This window comes from Mycteria americana, chromosome 1 (assembly GCF_035582795.1).
Source record: "Mycteria americana isolate JAX WOST 10 ecotype Jacksonville Zoo and Gardens chromosome 1, USCA_MyAme_1.0, whole genome shotgun sequence".
Taxonomy (NCBI): Eukaryota; Metazoa; Chordata; class Aves; order Ciconiiformes; family Ciconiidae; genus Mycteria; species Mycteria americana.
Window position 1 is genome coordinate 118472684 of NC_134365.1, and position 23082 is coordinate 118495765.

At 42.9% G+C, this 23082-nt stretch overlaps 1 protein-coding gene across 13 annotated transcripts in view; it reads right to left on the minus strand.

Annotated features, from left to right (window-relative positions):
* Nucleotides 1-1364: 1364 nt before the first annotated feature.
* Nucleotides 1365-23082, minus strand: part of TIAM1 (TIAM Rac1 associated GEF 1) — a 194372-nt gene continuing 172654 nt past the window's right edge. For 9 of the 13 annotated variants that reach the window (XM_075517327.1, XM_075517310.1, XM_075517289.1 and 6 more), the window contains 12 exons: nt 17434-17613; nt 16928-16996; nt 16511-16636; nt 14749-14857; nt 12412-12591; nt 12166-12284; nt 10302-10410; nt 8697-8755; nt 7632-7734; nt 6791-6878; nt 5749-5921; nt 1365-3778 (listed from right to left, as the gene is read on the minus strand). In XM_075517327.1, the coding sequence (XP_075373442.1) occupies nt 3294-3778; nt 5749-5921; nt 6791-6878; nt 7632-7734; nt 8697-8755; nt 10302-10410; nt 12166-12284; nt 12412-12591; nt 14749-14857; nt 16511-16636; nt 16928-16996; nt 17434-17613 (1800 nt within the window). In that variant the 3' untranslated portion in view covers nt 1365-3293. Of the gene's footprint in view, nt 3779-4366; nt 5024-5748; nt 5922-6790; nt 6879-7631; nt 7735-8696; nt 8756-10301; nt 10411-12165; nt 12285-12411; nt 12592-14748; nt 14858-16510; nt 16637-16927; nt 16997-17433; nt 17614-23082 lie in introns of all 13 variants that reach the window. The other 4 variants (XM_075517362.1, XM_075517354.1, XR_012777875.1 and 1 more) reach the window with 3 other exon arrangements.

Here is a 23082-nt window from a genome sequence, read left to right on the forward strand (position 1 = left end):
CATAACCAAACTGCCTGTACACAAGTAGTCCTAGTTCCCCTAAAGAAAAGTGGTGGGAGTCAGGGTCTCACCCACAGGCCAGGGAAGCTCCAGGCTGCACAAAACACCAACCCACAGCGTGCTCCTCACATTTGGACTGAAATTCAGCACCCCAAAGGGAGGGGGTTTGGCCAAACAACCGGCCATGGCAAGACTGGAGAGCTCTTCCAACGTAATTGGAGTTCTTCTGGAATTTGCTACTTTTTTCCTCTCTCTTTTTAAAATATGCACTTAAGGTTCCTTGTGACCAGCACAGAAAAAGAAACAGGCATGACTGGTTATGGACGTAATAAGGAAAATGGCAACTCTCACTTCTGCAAAATACAAGCTGAGCCTTACCCGAGGGCTCTTTCCTAAGCTACATGATAAGCTGGTAGGTGAGAATACAAGAACTACTCCATAGCGTTACACTTTCCACCTACCACACCTTCTGTGTAAGGCTTGATATGTGATAAATGAGCTACAGAACATGAATTTTTAATACAAGGCATGATGTTATTGCAGTAGGACAGGCTCTTTAAGCAACTTTGTATACAACCTGAAAGCTGAAGTCAGTTGCTGGAAACATTGCAGTAGCTAGTAAAAACTAAACTGTGGGGGAGACAAACACGTGAACACGTCTAAAGAAAGGTGGCATTTAAAATAGAAGTTCATACTTGTTCACATTTGTTCTCTGCTGAGCACACAAGCGAGCATTACCACGCTTTGCACTCATGTTTCAGTAGAGGTTGATGCAGTTTCACAGATTTGGGGAACAGCGTTGCTAGTTACGGACTTGAACATTCCATTTTAAAGTTAGTGGTCCCACTAAAGGAAAGCTTCATTTTGTGCCAAGGTGCATGTCAAATAGGCACGCTGTGGGCAAATACTTGCATCTAGCATTTGATCTTTCTGTCTGTCTCGTTTTCCATCCTCTAACAGACAAGACTCCAGGCTTGGACCTTCCATGGGGGAAATACATAAATCGAAATGGGGTTTCAATAGGAGAGAAGGGAGGCCAACCAGCTTGCCCCAGCCTTTCACATGGGACAGGCTGAAGCTCAGCATGTGCCAGCCAAAGGAGCTGTTATTTACCCCAGAGCTCAGACCCCACCAAAAAGCAGAGCCAAGACAGGCTGAACCTGTTCTAAGGGGACATCCGCACACGATACAGGGCACACACTGCTCAGGGTGGAAACCTTACTATTAAGGAGACTCCCTACAGGTTAAAGTCAGGAGAGTGATCCCAACAGCTTCATCTACTGTAGGACTTGCTTCCTTGCTTGCCTCTACCGAGAGGCACCTGTCTTGGAGCGCATACGTACACATACCACTCTTGTATTTTTTTCCAGTATTTTATTTCTGACAGGCATTTACAACGTTCCATTCATAGAACTAAAAACATAAAAATAGACCTTCTTTCAGCTTATAAAAGAAATATATAAGAACCTTTGACATAGACATGTCATGACATTATGTACAAGAACAACGGTACCTTCCCAGTACCAGCCTTCCAGTATTTCAGCGCTGACTGTATTCCGCTGGGTACAGCATAGGACAGCTAAAACCTCCGCTTCTCTAATACACTGGGACACAACTGACAGGTAGATGATATAAAACAATGATGTGATAATACAAAGGGTATAGAAACCTCTCTAAAGCTTTTACGAAAAGAAATCAGAAGATAGCAAAAAGTTAATAGAGAAAGCTTTCATAAGATCAAGTATAGTGCACCAGAAACCAGAAAGGGGAGGGCAAGGGGAGAATGCTAGCTGGGACACAAAGACAGTGATGGATTTTTGGGGGGAATAATTTTTGTTATGTTTTAAAATATAGTCAGAGTGGATTTTATAAAATATAATCCTAAAGCTATTATAAAATTTCAGGTTTTCAAAGTACCTACTAATGTGTCAAACATCAATAGATACCAACAAAAAAAAAAAAAAATTTCATATAATCTTCCTTTTTTCCCTATAGCTGAAACCGAAATGGGAAAAGCTATATAAATCTTAAAAAAAAAAAAGTGCTATTTTGTGTTTCGTATTTGGAAGTCTACTTAAAAAACACAAGATTTTAGTCACATTTTACCCTGTTTTAGATGTTTAAATAAAAGATTTAAAATGTTGAAGAGGTTTGCTTGTGTAGAACTTGTTCATACTCTATTGCAGTGGAAAAGCTTTTATAAAGGAATTAAAATACACTAGTTTCACCCACAGTAGGAGAGTGGATGAGGTCAGTTTTTTGGCCATGAATTCCCTGTCCCCTAAGCCCAAACTCTGCCAGAGAGAGTGGACCAAACGGATCTGTGATGTTGCTACACTGTCTCCAGCAAGGTTACACCCAGATCAGTTTGGTCCACTACAATTCAGTCATGTCATTTTATTTTATTCTTTTTATTATCTAACTAAACTCCTGTCTCAAGCATATACAATAATCCTTTTCCTGAAGAAAGTTATACCTAAATAAGAGTTTCCAGTTCATATTTGAATATAAAACCACCATTCCTAACCCTCTGCAAAAAGCTAGCCTCGTATCCTAGACGTGGAGCTACGCTAACGCTGTAAAACTCTTATCCCTTTGTGCCCCTGCATCTCAGGTAAAATACAAAAAAATATTTCTTCAAGTGTTAAATTTGGATCTCTTTTAAGAGAGTTTGGCATCTTTATAATATTATGTAAAACTAGAGCTTCCAACATTGACATTAAATTAGACCAGCCACAAACCAAGAGGACTTAACACAACATAAATCCCAAACCTTTCCTCACACATTCCTAAAATACATGTATATTCTCTTACATTTAAAGAGGGAAAATTAATAAGAATACTGCAACTGTACACGTTTAAAAAGGCAGTTTCCTCATTAAGGAGATGAGCCTACGACTGACGTTTTACGGCTATAAAACTCTCTGTTCGTTGTGCTATTGTTTAAGCTAGTTTGCTGCACGTAGGTTAAGACATCCAGAGTAATTTGTTTTCCAGTGATGATATTCTCCCCTTACTTAATTTCAGCCCCTGATTATTTTAGAATAAATAAAATAGTGTGAAAGCCCTTGGTAAAGTAAGACAGGACCATAAGCTTATTCCGTTCCAGGTTTTGAGTGTTTTACAGTTGCCTAAAGTGTGGCCGCATGGCTTCGGACCAATTCAGCTGCCGAAATGGTGTGTGCAAGTGTGCAATCTATTGGGATCAGCTCTCCGCGGTGTGCAGGGGGGAAGGGAGGGATGGAGGGTGGGACGGGGAGACCTACGCATCCAGGGGGGGGAAGGGGACTGGTTTAGAGCTCCGTGTTCAGTTTCCTGCTGGGGACAAAGTCTTCACGCCTAACCCAGATGACCTCCTCGCCGTGGCCCTCCATGTCACCGTTGATGCCGGACAAGGCTGCCTGCTTCTTCAGCTGGGTCATCCTGGAGGCGTGTGTGTCCATGGCTGGGCGCAGGCGGTCTCCCCGGCACGGCTGGCTACTCGTGATGGAGGCTGCCTGCAGCCGCTCCCGAAGGTCTCGGTCAGCCACGGCACCTCTCATGGCCTCGCAGTACTCATCGTCATCGCTGAGGATGTCCGTTTCCTTGATGTCCTCCTGCTCCTCATACTGAGCAAGGTCAAACTGTTCCTCTACCCAGCGGTCAGTGTCCCCACTGTGCGTGGGCTGCTGGGGCTCTTTTTCAGGGCTGCTCATGTAGACGGCATCTGAGTCAATGGTAAACCTGTTTCGGGCCAGCCGCCGCCTCCTCCTCCCAAGAGACTTGCTTGGGGCTGACACTGTGCACACACAAAGATAAAACCCCACAGGCTTTTTACACACGGTACAACTCTCCTTAAAAAAGTTAGTCTTCCAGGGGCCCTTTATTTAACACTGCTAGGCACAAAGCAGGCAGACTCCCACAAATGACCTAGTCATTCAGCATCCTCCCTGCGGGCAAGTCACACTTCACTCAGCTCCTCAGCACAGGTCTCTCTCCAGCTGAAAAAGGAGTTTCTGCTACTCAGATCCACAGTTGGGATAATGGCCCACAATTACTGTTCCTCCTAAGCGGTAGGCAGGCAGCCAGCCAGCACAAAATGCATCTGTTCAGCTCAGCTTCTCACACGCAGTGCCCTGCTGTCAGCACACCATGAAAACCAACTAGCCTTACGCCTCGGTACGGGAAATTGCTTTGTCTGGGGTAAGAGCACCACTATACGTTTCCAAGTAGCTACCTCAGTGCTGAAGATGCTGCAATTGTTGCTTTATTTATGGGGAAGTAAGTTCCTTGGTCTAGGCTCTGCTACTCCCTTCCCTGCTCCCTCCCTACTGGGGGGAAAAAAAAGGAAACCCCCAAACCAGAAAAACTTTCAGAAGTTCCTTACTCAGCATCAGCTGGTCTACTAGCTTTTGCAACTGGCCCAATTAGCAAATTCACATCTTCTGTGTTGGAACATCTTCATAAGAGGCTTGTGAGGCAAAGCAGGGGACGAATCCTGCAGCCGAAGGACCTGCAGGCATTCCAGCGCTTTACGTGCACACACGCAGCTCCATCGCAAGCAGGTGAGCTCCGAGGTTACAGCTTGTCTCCCTCCACTAAACAGCACGTTACCACTTCCAGTATATATTTATTAAATACTAGCAGCTTGGGGGTGGGGACTACATTTTAATATCCCTGAGCCGCAAAACATGCATTAAGTAGAACAGCTCAGCAGTTGCAAATTTGAACTGTAGTGAGTGGTCTGGACTCTAAGAGGAGATTTTAATCTCTGCAGAATTCATCATGCAAATGCACCAACAAGCCGAACTGAAAGAAGGTTTGGCATCTACAGCAGATTAGCCCCACAGGCTGACTGAAGAAGCACTGTGGTAAAACAGTTGCATTTTGGCCCTCCTTTGACTGCTCTTCCTTACCATTTTAAGTGTCTCTGAGGCAGATGGCTAGCAACACCCCGAGTGAGAAGCCATGCTGCGAATGTTATTGGTCTGGCCTGCCCATTACAGAAGAGGAACAGAAAGCCTGGTTGTCTACATTGCTGGATCTAATGAGCAGAAAAAAAACAATAAATAACAGACCAGAACAAAACACGCAGCGGTGCCGTGTACTTTTCAGTTGGAAGCAAATGTTTCTTCCCTCCATCATCTAGTGTTCTGAAAATGAAAACCTGCTTTTCCCTGGGATTTTCTCATTGCTTTTGCCTGAAGTCAACTGAAAAGGAAAATCCATGGTTTAGGATAGGCCATTACAAAAATAGTAGTATCAAGTGCATGCCTCTCCAAACGTGAGAGGTAGAAGCACGTGCCCTTTAGCAATAGAGCTGAACAGGCTAAAATGGAGGACATACAAAGCTATCTCTTCAAACCAAGCCACTCACTCGGGGTAGCTGATTTTTCTTGTGCATTTTAGTTTAAAAGTGCTAGGGTTAGCTCAAAATTCTGTACATGCTTTTAAGAAATATGCAGCAGGCTTCTGCTTTGTTCAGCTGAAACCCATTTCCAGATTAAAGTGCACAGCCAATCAGTATTGACAGGAATCCCATTTCTTCCTTCCATGCCAGAAGGACCGCTCTGAAGCTGAGCCTTGAGTGCAAAGCAAGGTAAACAGAGGCAATTTAAGGCTCTCAAGGAGGTGAAGCATGGAAAACCAGCAGATTTTACATACACAGGAGAGAATGCTAATCCTAATATGCAAGTAACAGACACCACCACATGTCCTACAACAGTGCTGGGGTTACTGGGATCTTGAAAGTCTGTAGCCCTACAGTACCTGCCCTGTTCATGGCTGGCCTTGCACCTTTTAGAGCACACAATCTTTTTCCACCAAAAGGAACATATTGCTGGGATGAGGGCAAACTTTCGGTTTTAAGAAGCTGCCTTCTGTGTTTATCCCGCAGAATCGAGTGCACTGCCTTCAGAAAGTCCTTCCTGTGTTCTGGTGAACTGAAAAATAGGTGAGAATACAAAAGGCAGCGTTATCTCTCGGGAACTGCTAAGAGCTCACTGTAAATGAGATAAATAATGAGCAGGTGTGTAATTTAAGACAGTGCAAACCAACTGGCATGCACTTCCCCCACAGAAGACTCAATTTAATACAGTGTTTTCAAAGCGAAGCTAAATCTATAGTCATTGCAATGGACATCAAAGGAAACAAATACACTGTTCATTACAAAACATTTAGCTATTCCCCCCTCATGAAGCTTCCTTTTCATCCAATACCAACCGTGCACTTCTGTTTGTCCGATACACATCAAACTGACCTACGGTGGCTAATTAAATCTCAGTTTGTCTCCTGTAAACACACACCAAGCAGAAGTCCTGCAACTCTCTATTACCTAGTAGTAGGAATTGGCTTGGTATCAGCTCTGTTGGACCCTGGTGAACTTGTGTACCAAGTTCTTATTTGAACTCAAACACATCAGGGCAACCACCATAACGAAGATGGACAAGGTTTACTTAAGGAAAGGGCAATGACCTCAGAGCAGAGGTTAGAACTTGCTGCCATGAAAGATACCAGCTGAACACGACACATTAGCAGCTACCTGGCATAAAGATCCAATGCTAGAGTTTAACTGGAGGTAAATTTGTGAAAGGAAAATTGTAATAAGGATATTCCCATAAAGGTGCAAGGCTGATCAAATATATGTCTTTATTTTAATACATTGTACAAAATTCTGCCTGCCAGGAGTAAGGTTTTAACACCCTCTCCACACTTCCCCTACTGGCTTTTCCCAGATTGCCTTAAAGGAAAGACGTAGGCAAGCTGGGATCCAGAGATGCAGCTGCCATTGAAAATATGGAAACGCACTTACCTACAGCAAAGGTGAAACGTTCTTTCTGGCCTGCCTTCAGACTCAGATTTAACATGGACAATCTCACATACAGAGTTGGTCTCTGCATCTAAAGTGAAAAGCAAGCAGAAGTTCATCTAACAGTTTTTCACATTTAATCTCAATTAGAGTATTTATTCCATAATCCTGAAGAAGTGTTTTAAGACCATCCAGGACAACAGATAATACAGTGCAAATAATATTAACTCATGGCTGAAAGGCAGCAGTGGGCAAGTGACTAATGAAACAACAGACTTAAACTTGTGAAAATCTAGTCGTATTTTATATGCACTCACTCAGTCCCATAGAAATACAAAAAAAAAAAAAAAACCCCAACCCAGCTTTTCAGGTATTCCATAGAGTATTGTCACATTTTACAACTACCTCCTATGTTCTTTCCACTTTCACTTATGCATTAGAAAGGGAGCAAATTGTTTAAAATTTTGAAATTTTTAATACTATAAGCTTCACATGAAGCCATCAACCACAAGAACAAAAATTCACTAGCTCTGTTGTCTCACAGCTGCAAGACTGCCTTCTAGTCTCCAGAAGAGGAACAGAGTGAACCAGAGTCAGCAATAACTTTGCCCGGTTTTTCCAGAACCCTGCCTGGCTTCAGAAAAGTACTGACAAGCTGGAGATACACAACTGGAGCTTCTGCCCCTTCATCTCTCTCCAGGGCTATTATGGATGTTGAGGTTGTGGGTTCCCTTTTCAGAACCCAGAAACTGTGTACACATGTACTAAGGACAAACATTGGTCAGTGAACGCCCCCAGACCAAACATTAAGAACCCCGCCAAATTCATGCAGCGGGAGCATTACCTGCACTTGCCAACGCTCGAACCTGCAGTGCTTCTAAAGGTATCATGTGGCGAAAGCGGAACGGATCCCAGTCTTCATAAATTGAAGCTCTATGTGATCCTCCCTGGAAGAATTTCAAAATACCGTTAGGAAATGAGACACCTTGGGATAGTCAGACACAAAACTCTCCTGTGGTTTGCACTGAGAATGTCCAGCTAGAGACTTGCTGCAGTGCTTATTTTCTCACTACATCTTAGTAACCAGTGTCACTGAAGTGCCTATCTAGGAAGATCTTGCTAAAATCTAAACAAAAGCAACAATTAGGCCAATCGACTCTTATCAATGCCTTCAAAAGTCATTCGAGACCAATCCAAGTGAACATGGATTAGTTTTACTTTAGTTACTCTGAAGTTATCTTGTGGCCAGTTGACTTTAACCATACAAGCATTTCAAATCACACTTTGGTTTATGCCATACGTAGGAATCAAAAAGTTTTCTGTAATACTATAAACTGTGTTCCCTATTGTAGCAAGGCATATGTTTACTGTCAAGCTTAGCCTTAACTTTTAATCCCAAACTCCAGTAGGATCCCCTGATACATACAGTAGGCCCACCTAATTTAGCTGAGAGCAGCCAGCACTTGCTCAGTGGCTGCCAGAACAGCCAGAGTAGCCAGAGTAGCCAGAACTGAAAAGAGGGTATTGTGTTTCACTAAGAAAGTTGACAGACATCAGCTCTCATATTTGATTCACATACACCGACCAAAGAGTTGAACACAAGAGGGACGTTCAAGGTGATACCTTGTTTCATGAAAGTCCACTCCACAGCATGGAATGGATGTGGCAGGCAACATGAATGACTAGTCCAGCAGAGAGCAAAGGATAAACTAAATGAATGCTTGCAGACTGCTGCACCCAGGCTGGACAGCAGGCCACTCGGCATTACCCAAAACCTCAGTTGTGTGGCAGAGAACAAGGATCACATATGCAAAAGCACACTCTAGCGTGACACCTTTATGGAAAGCAAATCTTGATCATAGCACCACAAATGCACACAGCATCACTGATGTAAGTCCATGCAACTTACAAGTTTCTTCTTCTGTTTGGAACCATCCTTGTATACAAGGACCACAGCAGTTTTGAACACTAAAGGAGAAAATTAGAGACAAAAGCCATGTAGTCAGTAAGGTTGGGAACAGGTCTCCTCTATGCCCAAGCACACAGACCTTTCAATTCCTCAGACAGCCCTCACCTGAGTCAGGGAGGGAAGGCAGGAGTAAACCTACCAGCCCTCTTGCATGTTCTTCCCAAAAAACTCAAGCTCAACAGCTTTTACCACACAAAACCAGGTTACTTGAAAGTCACTTGAAACTTAAAGAGTTTAAGTTACCAGTTATCGGAACAACTATTTGAACAGCAACAGTTCTGTATAAAAATTCAGAAAAACTTTAATCTCTCTGGCTAAGTTCACCTCAGACAAATGAGCAGCATACAGCTGCACGCAGCCAGTCAGACGATGAGACTGCACTTGGACAGAATTTGAACCCCTCCCAGGTAGGACAGTGGTCTACACTGAATTAAAAAGCGAGTACCACTGGCTGGCAGAGGTATAATCCAATTCCTCTTCTGCCACATAACATCCACGTGGAGCTGGAGTTTCAAGGCTCCAGTTTTCCTTGTCATCTCCTTCTTTGGGCCTCAAGTGCACCCTTTGTTTTCACACTGAATTGCATGGACACAATATAGGACATTTTATTAAACCAATTTAAAGATTTTTAGAGTAATTAGGAGTTGCTGCACATTCCTAGCAGCTTTCATGAAGCCACTCAGCTTCAGGTTATGACCAGGTGCTTTCCCAACTTACAGGAAAGCAGTCAATTTTTATAAGCTGTTCCAGAGCAAAGCTGAAAGAGTCTTCATTCATTGTCTGTTTGGCATGAAACAAAAATGAAAATCGCTGGCTTCCTAACCAGCATCACTTTCTGGAAACAACAAGGAAAAAGCCTGTTGTGTGTAAAGAAATTTAGGAACAAATAAAGAAAACTTAGCACACTCTGCATTAATTGATATAATTCTGAAAGAAAAAAGATATGTGATTTAGCCAAGATAAGCAATCATGTACCTTTCCAAGGGACCACACTTCAATGCAGTGGAAAGACCTTGAGATCTATGCCAAAAGCAGTTTCAATTTCTAGTTTGGCCACCCAAGATAGACTACTTGGAGGGAGACAGACCACTCCAAAGCAACTCACTGGGAGTCCTGGCTTAGCTTTTAAGCACTTTTTAAAGCTTGGATATACAAGTTCTTTCTGGCAAAAGGCACTGAGACAAAAGGCAAAGCCTCTGCAAGCCCCCAACCCATTCTGCAGGGTGTGAAGTAGAGTTACTTGGCATCGATCAGACTACCGAACTATATCTTTTCAGAGACAAATACCTTTCTATATAGCTCTTAATTCATAGCCTTGGATATGGGTTTAAGAAATGCTTGCACTATTACAGCAGTCATTTCCAAATTCTTCACCAGTTTTAGAACAACACAGAACAGAATTTGACCATTGCAGCAGAGACGAATACGGTTTTAAGTTCCAGCCAACCTTGCGGAAGGCAACGCTCAGCTACCTTCAACAAATATCTGCTAAGGCACAGTTGACAGTCTTTTAGGCGTCCAAAATAAAATTACTAGGATACAAACCAAATGCTGCCAGCTCAGGTTCCTTCTTCCATTTGCCCAGTGAAGCAGGAGGATTCAGCCATATCACTGTATTATGCAAGAGCAAGTCCCCCATCGAAAGGTCTGCAACCTGCCAACACAAATACATGCACAAAGACACAATGTGTAATCAGTTCAAGAAAGCTTACTTCAATTTTCACTTCAAGAAAACTTGCTTGAAGTTTATTCCTAAACAAACAAAAAATACCCCACAAGCAAACTTTTGGAATATTTCATCAGATGACTGCAAGCATGTGCAAACAGACTGTGACAGTTAGCAATATATGCATGTAAATCCTTAACTGGTGAGGATAAATTAGGAGAAGTAAAACTCAAGAGTCTGGCTCTCAATTTGGTGGGAAGCCAGGGCAAAAACCAGATGTTTTTCTCCTTTGTCCATCTTTCTCCCTACCAGTTTCTCTCTCTTTTGTTTGAACATTTAAGCATAGCCCCCATCACACACACACAGTTTGGGGTAAAGTTTAGAGACCACATCACGTGAAGCAGTCAAAGCACTTCCTCCCCACAGTTGCTATGGCTCTTGATTTCACACAAAGGCTCATCTGTGGAAACCACATTGCTGGAAATGGACTAAAGGAGTTCATTAAAACTGTTGGGAGATGCCTACTAATATTGCAGCAACCCGATCTTCCACTTTGACTTAGGATCTCACAGAGGGCTATCCCCAGTCTAGTGGCCATGCTATCCCATTCCTCCAGCCTCCTCTCAGTGAAGTCTGACTTTTGCCAAAGGACGGCATGGATACCATCAGCACAACAACCTGAGGTCTCCCTGATAACAAGAGCAACACTAAGATACGTGTTTACTGTCTCCTCTCCCAGATTAACACCAAACCACGATTGCTCTCCCAACAGATGTCCCGACACGCTCTCTCCACTGCTGCTTGCCAGCACCAAACCTAGTCTCTGCCCTCTACCCACCATCTGATCCTCCCTCCCCACTGCTGCTGTCCAGCTCTCACACCCAAAGCTTCCTCAACACTACTCAGTCCCAGACCTCCTTTGCCTTGTAGCCTAATGCCTCTTATGTTTGTTCTTCATCCTGGCTGTTGGCAAAACCCCATTACCATTACTTCATACGGTCACATCTCTCTCTAGTCTTCACCCACATCACTGCTCCCATTGGCCCTTTAGTGTGTCTCTACCTCTTCCTCGAGTTCCCCTCGACCTTACTCCATTCCCCTCTCCTTCACTGTGCCACTGGACTGCAGACCTACATTTTATCAGTAAATGGAGAGTCCAGGTCTCAGTCTGACACTTCCAAGACACCTTCCATGGGTTTCTGAGATGGCCAGCCAGGACTGAGCCACACTAGATCTTCACATGTTTGCATATGCACCGTATGAGACATGTAGACCAAAGCCCAAGGCTCTCTCACATATCAAGCCCACTAACACACTTTCTAGAAGAGAAATAGCAGGTTTTCACACACCACTCCTCACATTTTGATCTCTTTAAAGTGATTAAAGAGCTAAGTACAGACTTGCCTCAGCACGCCAGTCCACTCAGACTGGTGGGGCGAGATTATTTATGTGGAACGAGGAGAGCCAAGACATGGACATCAAAATAGTGAACTGCAGGTGAGGATGTGATTTTGACCCAAGCACAATACTGAAGGTGAATTAACCCACTACTTCTTTACATTGGCCCCACTCACTGAACTGTACATGAAAAAGCAGTTTTTGAATTGGATTGGGATTTATCTGTTTGCACCAGGATCCACTTAAATGACACAGCATGAAAGGTAAATATTTGATACAATTTAACATTCATGCTACAGGCACAAAAATAACAGCCTTTTTCTCTTAAATTTGATCATCTGTTACCTCTTTTTTCTCCCCTGTTTGTTCTGCTATGAGTTGGTCAAACACTGCCCCATATTCTTCATGGATTTTCTGCATTTCGTTGATGTGGCTGGCAACTTTGTTCATTGTTTTTATGGCCACTAGAAGAAAGACAGAGAGATAGGGGAAGACACAAAGGGTATTTTTAAGCCTCTGAGAGGAAGGGGGAGGAGGAGGGTTCCAGATCAGAGGTTAAACAGGGAAGAGCAATGTAGGTTAGCCCCTTACCATCAAGGTGATAATGTTCTTCACTGTCTACGTCAGTCAGAGCAAAGAGCTCCTTCAGCAGGAGAGGGTATTTCAGTATCCGTTGGATGGGTTTGATGAGGTAAGACTCCAGCGTGGAGGAGTGCTGTCGTCGGGGATTCTGAGCATCCAGAAATGCTTTGAAAGCAGTGTCTGTCTTGGCTGCAAGATTAAAATGAAGCTATTTGATAAATCAAAAATCATAACAGATGCCCTGATAAAGTGACTTTTCCAGCTTTAAATTCATTTACTCAGAGATGTTTTGCAAGGCAGTGCAGATTTATCAGGACCACAGTGTTAGATTTATGCATTTCAGGTTTTAAGTTACTGACACTTTGCCACAGATATGCTGTTTATGATTTAACAACAGGCACCCACCTACCATACCAATACATGCAGTTTTTAATTTCACTATCCACAATATTTCTAGCCTTGCAACTATTTCAGAGTAGCATAAATAGTTTCAGTCATCTGTTTCCTTTAAGAAAAGGCTCAAATTGGATATTTGTAAGAAGTCACCACTCATGAGTCTAGTCTGACAGGTACACCTATAATATTGGCGAGTCTGGTTATGGTTCCCTCATTAAACCTTAAAATGCAGTACTGAACAACAAAAATAAAGAGCTAGTAAGGAGGCAGGAAGCAGTAAACTTATGATAGTACATCAATATTTTGGGAGCACAGGCAGACTGGACACCTGACAGCTATCATCTTTTCTACCTGACTGCTACTGAATTTATAAAAATACCATTTTCTCTGTTGCTCCCTCTACTAGAACATAAATTTGTACAGGGAGTGAAGTATGGAGAAGGTGGCATTTTTAGACATACAAGTTATTCCATGCAGGAACAATTCCACACAATTGCTTTTATTACAGCCATGTCCCCTGCCAAGGTTGGGTGGGCTTTTTGCAGACAGTCACCTGATTTCAATAAAACAACTTCAGTTTCAAATCCAAAAGCCACCTGCTCCTCAGCTGAGGACACCAAATTATACCTGAAATACACTCCAAGGCTTTTAAAGAGATTTATTACTGGAACAAAATTTTAAGTTCTGTTTGTGCCATAATTCAAGCACAACCATTTCTCATTTATAAATACAGTCAGCAATGAAAAAGCAAAACAAAACAACCAGGTCTACCTAGTCTATGGCCTTAACATTAAGGTCTAACAAAATGATGCTGAAAGAAAGCATGGATGTGACTAGCAACAAGTAATTTATTCATATATTCCACAGAGCTGCCAAGTATTCTTTGCAGCGTGGTAAACAGGAGTTTACAAGTAGAAATGAAAAAAATGTGCACAGAAGGAAAAAAAACAAAACCCAAACCAACCAAGAAAAAAAAAAACACCCCAAAAAACCCTTTTGATTGTCAGGCAGCCAGATGTTCTTTGAAAAATAAGAGCTCCTCCCTTAATGGCATTGCTCCTACAACTGGAACCATTTGTTTATTTAATGTCTTGGCCAAAAATGAATTGCATGAAGCACTGCTAACTCTAAGATATTAGTACTTTCACAGGGGAAGAAACATCACCCCAAGGCAAGGAGGCCCAAGAGCATTTATAAGCCAGACCACGGTTCATTTAACTCCATCTCAGCAAGCCAAGCTCTACTAGGAATTCATACAAGGAAATTTCTCAGGCAAATTGAAATGAAGGTGAGAGGAAGAAGAGACGGGAGAGAGAGCATGGTGAAGTTAAAATATTTCGACAGCTTCTATAAAGCATTCCCCTAAGCTGATCCCTTCCTAGTGGCTGTCAGCATTCAACCACATTGACTGGAGCTTCAGTGGGATTGCCACTAGCAAGCATTCATGGCACAAACTCTAGAAGAATCCAGAGGTCATTAACAAGTGTCACCGCTCCTGGTTCCAAAGTACACAGTGATCCATTAGCACATGCCACATCGCCCATTTATGAAATCTTTCCACTCCCCACATGACTGAAAAGAAACTGAACATGTCAGGGGAGAATTAATTAAGTGTGGGGGGAAAAACTACATGCGAGGTTAACGACCTCTTGTAATGAGCTACTCGGGTATCATTGCATCGACGGTGGTCCAAGAACACCCATAGCACAGAGCTCTCTGCGAGCGTCTCAGGCCAGATGGACTTACTTCCCTACTGCCAAGGCTCCTGGAGAACAACCAGGCACGCATGTGTCCCCATTCCTCCACCACAACTTGCCCTGCATGGTTTGGGGTGCAGTGGCCACCTCTCATCATCCGCAAGGACCACCTGTGCCAGCCCAAAGCAATGTGTCACTGCAACATCTCTCTCCCTGCATGACCAGGTCTGTTTGTCCAGCACACGGCTCTTACCTTTCACCAGTACTTTGGGGACTTTTGTGTGGCTGGCACAGAAGGCACTGTACAGCTTGAACCGGTCAGCATAGTAAAGAAAGGATCCACCCAAGGAAAACAATACTTTCTAGGATTGGGAAAAAAAAAAAAGCATTAGGGAAAAAAGCACATGAAAGCCAGTTAGTTATTTTCCCTTCTGCCAGGTCACCCAAAGTTTCCGTTTAGCTTTTGGATGACAGGATACTGTATTTTTAGAGTGTTTTCACACCATCTAGCAAGAAACAGGCCTAGCCTTGGTGTCTGGATTCAGGCTATGCAATTAACATCATTAGCCAAGTTCCAGTTAGGATGATCTGGAGACACCACTGACTACAGAGGGAACTAGGTTCACGGTTCCAGAACTGTAGTTAAATGCCTGACCTTAAAACCTTATTGATCTAAGTAATGACCAGAGGCCACAGAAAGGACTGCATGTATCTGACTTTGTAACAGATCAAGACACTAAGGAGCTGCAAGCAAGACTATTATCCCTCTGCACAGACACACCAAGGTCTTCACTCTCTTGAAAATGAGTTTGTCTTAAGGGCCAAACACAATCTTGCCCTAAGATGTCTATGCCACGGCCAAGTGTTTGCTCCACTACCCACTTAGGAACAAGACAACATGGGGTGGAGGGCAGCTTGCCTAAGTCAGCAGAGGGAAGCAAACTGCAGAACTGAAACCATGAAGCCCTGAAGTCCCATTTTGCACACTGCTTTCAGACTATGCCCGTAGGACAGAACTGAAAGTGAGGGTGATGCACTTTTTATGGAAAGAGGTGGAAGCAGCAGTGCTCAGAAGACAGTTCTCTCTATAAGGAGGCTTCTTCCACGCTCCTCTCTTAAAGCTCAGAGCACACAGTGGTCACAGAGGCTTCCTCCACAAAAAAAAAGAGTGTGTCTCTGCTCTCCATTAAGGGCACATTTCCTACAAAACAAAAGCTGTGTTCTAGTTATGCAAGGGCAGTGTTCATGATTGATGCTTATTTTAAACAAGCACCTGATGGCAAAGCCACACATGCGCAAAAAGACAAATTCTTTCAGTAGTTCTTCCAGGGCTGTATGTTAGCTGAACAGCAATCCCAGTGGAATTATTATTATTCATGCAGACATCCTGTCCTCTACCAAGGTGAGTGCTCAAAGCAAGAGTAAAATTCTCCAAAGACAAAACATTGTATTAGCTACTTGCCATATATCCAGTACATGACTGAATTAGAAATAAAACAAAATTTCTGTTTCTGCATTTTCTTTCTTTTTTTTTTTTAAGTGAAGTTTATATATCTTTAGTTTACATTTCTACCTTTGATACACATCTGCTGATAGTTGGAAGTATTTGCCATATAGTTTGGCTATGCATCAAAAGCCCAAATACAGAATTCAGTTTACAGTCTGATCTGTAGCCCTAGTTGGCTTCTGAACTACTACATTAGACTTGTCAGAACAAAGATTTTATGTAACTTTCCATTTCTAGCTTTTCCTGACAGCCCGAGACAAGAAATCTGGCAGAAGGGCAAGAATAGCATCTAAAAGCACATGGTGTTACAGATTTCTAGTGCTCTATATGGCTAAATGCAGTATAAACTACAATTGTAGCAGGATGTTTTTCAAACAGCTCCAGTATTAGCTAAAAATTAATCTCAAGCGTAAGTAGATGTAGTTTTTTTACATGAACAGTGACAGCAGTCAGACAAATACGATGAAGAGTGTTAAAGGACTACTCAGAATGTAAACAATGAGATTACCTTAAATTGCTCAACTTTTTCGAGCTTTTCCAGGTCTGGAACCAGCCTTACTCCATCTTCAAGAGTTTTCAAGAACTCTACCTGGAATGCTACCATTTCAGTCAGATTCCCAAAGAGAACATCCAGCTAATAAGAGAAAAAAAGGCAAGATGCTGAAAATACCACTTTGCAGCTAAATCACTTTTTCTAGAACTTGAGTAATTCTCAGTCCAATTCTATATTCAGTGTGATGTCAGGAAAAAAACCTACAGACTATACATTATTGAGCAGTACCTTTATATTCAATCCATTATTTTAAAAGAAATGGAATTCAAAATTTCTCCGTAGCCCTTGCTCAGACAAGCGTCAAGCTGGGGGCGGGCGGAACAGAGCGGTGCACGTAAGCTATCTAGCAAAAAGATAAGCAAGTTAACATACCTCATCTGGTGTGAGGAACGTTTCTTTCTGTAGAGGCTTCAGGTATCTCTCCATTAGACAATTTAAATCCTAAAAATGCAGAAAAATATTCCCATGTTGGTTCCTCAAACTGCCTCTGAATATTGATTGAAGTGGCAAAGATCATTGTCTACCTAGTCTATGAATTTTTCCCTTCCACACATAAGACAAAATAGCCGGATTTCACAGAATTTAAGACAGTAAAAGGAAACATTTACACAGTTTTACTCACAAAATCAATACCAGATTTCATTGAGCGGTGTTCCTCTGCACACCAGCTAATTTCAAAATGATAGCATAAGAATTTGGAAAGCCAACTTATTTCAGAGGTTTAAGTTACTATTCTAGGGACAGATTGTAGAATTGAATGTAAGTTAACTAAGAGATACATGCATGAAACAATTTGAAGTATTAGAGAAGAAACTAGTAAATTTTCCAGAAGCAGGAGAAATATTAGTAGACTGAAACAACGCATCGAGACCCCTTACTTTGACATAGGTGCGCTCTGTCTCGAGAAGTTCACAGATAACCTTTCGCAGTTTATCTGCATCTGTGAGTTGTCGCATGGTGGCCAGCTGGGGTCCTGTAAATTCCTGAGGATGAGCACTTGAATCAGAAGGGTTCATTTCATGCAGACTGCGACAGAAAGCAGCGACCTGCTCTGTACTCTTTAAAAAGAAGGAAGAGGAAAGACCAGCGGTAATAATTTAAGTAAGAGCTATAGGAAGGATGGAGCTGAGAAGCCTTTGCAGTTAAGCAGTTGCAGCTTGGGGGCTTTTTAACAGGCACCAAAGTCCAGAAGTGCACACATCATTTCACATATCTGTCCTTCCTATCTCTCGGTGACTGGGATGGGAGGGGAGTTGCACAATTCAAGTTAACTGAAGTGCTGTTCAATAACATTCCTGATTTCAGGTAAGCATGAACCTTAATTAAAATAGGCTCCTCCAGTACTTAAGATTGAAAAACAAACAAACAAAAAGGCCCAAGAATCGGGAACCAAAAATGACTGTGCAAACAAAACACACAGCCCAGCCCTCCACCAGTTCCCTAACTTAGTTTGCAACAGTCCTGTGAATAGCTGTGTCAACACAGCCAAGGAGACAACGCGGAGACAGAAACCATTTAAACTCTTTTTCGGGGAAGCAGAGCCATCTGGGGAACCAAAGCTTCCCAAGGCTTCAAATGCAAGCTCTTTGGGAAAGTAACTGTATAGCTGGTCTGTGTCAGGAAACATGGCTTGCGGGGTGAATTTCTTCCCCCTAAGTCGGGTTTTTCAGAGCTGCTACATCTGGCGGGTTTCTTTAATGTTTAATCAGCTGTCTATATATATAGACAGTTATCCTCTCTTCACCTCCTCATGTTAGATCATCTTCTCGCATCTTTCATTACACTGAAAAGTTTGGAGCAGGTATAGTCTCTGGTGTCAGCGACGACAGCCCCAGGCTTCTAGGGTTGCCAAAGCAGCGACGTGCCCTGTCTCCATCCCTCCCAGAGACCTGGAGGGGGCATGGGAGGGAAAAGAGCTGCTGCACTTGATAGCACTTGATCACCTCTCTAACCTTCTGTGTCTAATCCTGCCGTGGTATCTTAATCCAGATTTAGTGACTTCCCAGCACTGCCTCTATAGCCCTCCAGTCCATGCTAAAACAACTTACCCAAAATTAGCCTGTTCAAACAGAGAATATGCAAAGAGAGGAGGGGAAAAAAAAAAAAAAAGAAAAAAAAATTTAAAAAAAATTAAAAAAAAAAAAAAAAGAAAAAAGCACATCACCACCTTGTAGTTTGGAGACACAGCCCTGCCCCCTGGGAGATTGCTCCCAACAGCCAGGAGAAACATCACCCAGAGCCTGCACTACCCCACACCTTCGTGATGACCCAGTGCTGAAAAATGCTGCATTTCTTAAGCTGCACAGTCTGCTCACACATAGCTGTTTTCCCCTCTCACTGCACTGACAGTGCTACGCAGCCATGAAGCCCAAGAGGAGCATTAACCACGCTAGTGACAAGTAAGGGATTTCCTTCCATAATACAGTTGCTTTCCCTAAAGGTAATCTTATGGCTGTAAATCCTCACCTGAGTGTACCACTGCAAGGCATATTAGTAAAGACACTTGTTATGCGAAGGATAATTTTCTTTAGAACACAAGTGTAAGCAACGAACTAATTGTAACTGACTGTCTATACAAAAATGCCTCTTGGACATAGTTTATTACAGGAAAAATATTCATCTTCAGTATCTGAGGTTTAACTCAGATGAGGAAGAAAGGAGAAGCGTTGTAAATTGAGGGCAGGGGGAAGCAGTGAGTTGAACCAGTCCATTTCCAACTAACTCATCTTCTGGTAACGGCACATGTCACAGAGTTGGGTTTATTAGTCAAAGTAATTCTTTTTATTTCTCAGCAAGGTTCCACCTATACTTGCCATACTCTTAGGTATATCCAAAGCATACCCAAACTTTTAGGTTAAGTTTGCATTAGATTTCAACAGGTGATTCCAACAGCCCCAAATCCACAAAGTGCAGTAGGTGACAGCCTGGCTTCAGCGCAGGCAAAAAAAACTGCCTGAGTTACCTGCTCTCCTGGAAAGGGACAAAGAACTGACAATTAACAGATGTTAATCTGAGCCTGCAGAGACCCAAGATAGGCAGGGTTTTCCTTATAAACATTTAGCTTTATTAAGGCTATTTTGTGAAAGAATATTTGAGGAAGGCATATCCAGTGACATTTTGTTGTAAGAGCCAAATGTACAATTAAAAATAGTTATAATGTATAAAGCAAGTATGGAACCAAACTCCAAAAATAAACCAAGTGTTTTAAGCAGTTCATGTTTGATACCCCACAGACAGCTCACCATCCTGTTGTGCACTCGCAGTAAGTTGCAGGGAAAGATGGGTCACCCAGAAAGAGAGCACGAAAATCCACTTACACCATGAAACACCAGCTAAATATTAAGAAGTATTTGAAAACTGGATAACTGTCATACAGGCGTGCTGTCTGCCCCAAAAGGAATAGTTACACCCATATGCCAAAAAGGAAGCACAGAAGACTTAAAAGCCTTATCTCTGCTTGTCCACAGTTAACAAGCTGCTCGCTGACTTCAGCCGTACCCAGCTCCAGCCAGCAGCAGGGCTGAGTTCCGCCTTGCCACTGCCCTACCTCACATCTTTTACATATTTCCCAAGTATCATTCACTTGATACTCTTTGAGCAGATGAAAAGTCTCAAGCACAATAATGTTCACAAACCTGTTTTCTTGCTTGTTCATTGAACGAACTGCCTTGTTTCATTCCTGAACGTAATCCTTTCTACCTTATATTTACTTTTAAAAAATCAATTTCTAGACAGAAAGCAGATGCGTATTGCACCCAGGGAGGTCCAGAACACAGCTATTTTGCTGAAAACTCTCAAAGTATTAATGAAAGCCTCTCTGTCCCCACTTTCCTAGAGAAAGTGGATAGACTAGGGAAGGTTCGGAACAGAAACACATCCCTTTATCTCCCAACAGCAGCTCTCTTTGCCAGCTGCTACAATGATAGTACTGAACCATGATTTCTCTATGAGAATTACAGCATCACACTTCAGGCACAATTCTGCAAGCAATCCCATCTAGCAACCTTAAAATGAGACGGGGGGCTGGCACAACTGGGCTGTAAAATGAAGTTTACTTTGCAAGTACATTAACCCCCCCTCTGCAGGGGGCTCAGCAGAGGAGCTCAGCTCACATACTTCCCATGCAGGAGGAGCAAGTCCTTAAACTCATCAAGCTGCCCGCAGCGGGGAGTTTTGGCTGCCTGCCCTATAGTTGTGAGAGCCACTTCCTCTTGCACTCACCGTATAAAGACATAGGGGTGCCTGGGCATCAGGCAGATTGCCCCCTTGAACCACATGCAGCACCTCTGTTCTGCCACGGATGGCAAACTCTAAGCAGTATTGATCTCCCAAACAAAACTCAGGCAAATTGGATCCTTTCATGCATTGCCAGGATTGCTAATGACATTGCACAATAACAAAAAGCCTCTACAGGGTATATACATTACAGCTCAGCCTCGAATTTATAACCTGAAAATTAAAACAGCATGGAAATTCGTTTAACTGCTAATTACTTAGATTAGTCACATTGCACAGTAGATCTGCTCACCAAATACAGCATACGGTACAGAGAGTCACCGGCTCTCCCAGCGCTTTTGTTCTTGAGTTTATGGTTAACTCTCCAAAGAGCCGACATCGCTGGAAAGGCAGTATTGCCAGAGCTGTCACTCAGCTAGGAGGAAAATCCCAGTTCTCCACATATTCAGCTGATCCAAAAGGCTTTCCCACTCCAGACAGATATGCTGTGCTGGTTACTTGGCACGCAACACAGAAGATGGCTGCATTTTAATAAGGAAGGGCAGTGACCATATTTCTCTAAGCAAAGCCTTTCCGCATGTGTCACTTGCCGCCGGCCTCATTTGCTCTCCACATCGGCTGGAATTAAAAGCCGGTTACCAGTCGAAGCTGAGAACTCAACACTGCTTTCCATAGACTTGTTAAGACGAAAACTTCAGCAGAGAGGCTGAAATGCAGCAAAGCAGAGGTGAAGGCAGCCCAGGAATATAAATGTCTGTTGCCTGTGGCTGAGCATGAGCGGATTGGCTACGAACGGCACAGCCGAAGAATATTAAACATCTGAAGGGACAGAGGCACAGAATTAAAAGAACTTTAAAAAGCCAGTTACGCTACCGGAAAACCTACCCCTCAAATCCCTGTTTTAATCCTTTCACATGTATTGCAACACGTTGAAGGTTTTGAGACTTAATTCTGGTGCTGAATAATGCTGCAGAGGGAAGACGACCTATTTTTTCAGAGAAAATACCTCTAAATGGTGTAAGCATGTACACACACAGCCCATTACAGCACACTCCCCTAAGCACAAGTGCTGCAAGGTAATTAGCTTTCATTTCAAGAGGCAGATGTCTTTAATTAGAAACAATGAGTGTCCTGCCGTATTTTAACTGGTAACAGTTTTTAAAACACATCCCCAATTAAATTCAAAGGACCATTACAGGGAAAAATATGCACAAAGACTGATCTTGAGATGCAATACAACACCAGTCTTAGCCTTTGGTAACCTGCAATATTAAGAACTCACACATATACTCAGTTTTCAGGGTACCTCCTTTGAACCTCAATTTATTCTACAATATTTAAAAGGCCAGAACAGTCAGGTCACCACAGAAGCAAGTAACCATTTAGGAAATGACTCTGGTATGAAATGTTCCCAATACTCTGTTGAACCGGAGACTGACAGAGGGGCATCATCTAGATTTCATAAACAGCCTGAAACTTGAATTCACATGCTAGATGAAAACAAACCTGAAGAGGTGGCAGAGAGCAGGCTTTCCTTTCCCCCACTCTTCTCCCTCCCAGCTCTCTCCTCCCTCGACTCCCACACAAAATGGGGAGAGAAGGGAAAGTCAGGAGCCCACCTCAGAGCAAAAGCAACTGGGAGCACAACTCAGGCCACTGTCACTTGCATGGCTTAAAGGAAAAGAGTTGCACCCAGAAAGCGTACCTGCTTGCTACTGTTTACATAGATTTCAACCCAAGAGATACTGTACCTAAGAGGGCTGGCTGACACAGCGAAGGCATCATGAAATTAGATAGGGAGCGAGTCCAGAGAACAACAGCTATCCCACACCACTGCACTGCCGATGCCTCAACCCACCTTGGAAATGCATTTCTAGTATTTTATCAGAATAGTTCTACAGACATCCCATTTTTGCTTATTATTATAATGATTCCTTTGACAATAGTGGTAGAGAAGTAAACTCCACGTTGTCAGGTCTTTAGGATACAGAGAAGATAAGATTTTCAGAAAAGGGAGGAATCCTCCGAGCTACTGGTGTACCCTTCAAATCCTTCACCACCATCAACAGCTTGGAGGCTTTTGCAGATTAAGAAACAAATGCACCACTACTAAGGAAACACACCCACGTGCACACATGCTGGGCTGGGGGAAGGGAAAGGGAGCTGGGAGCGAGGAGAAGGAGAAGGGAAGACAGATTCGAGTACCTCCCGTGTTACACATCCACCTATCACCTACGTGACAGAGTTACAGGTAAGTCAGAAGGGACCCAAGCGCAGCTTTTGGTAGGATT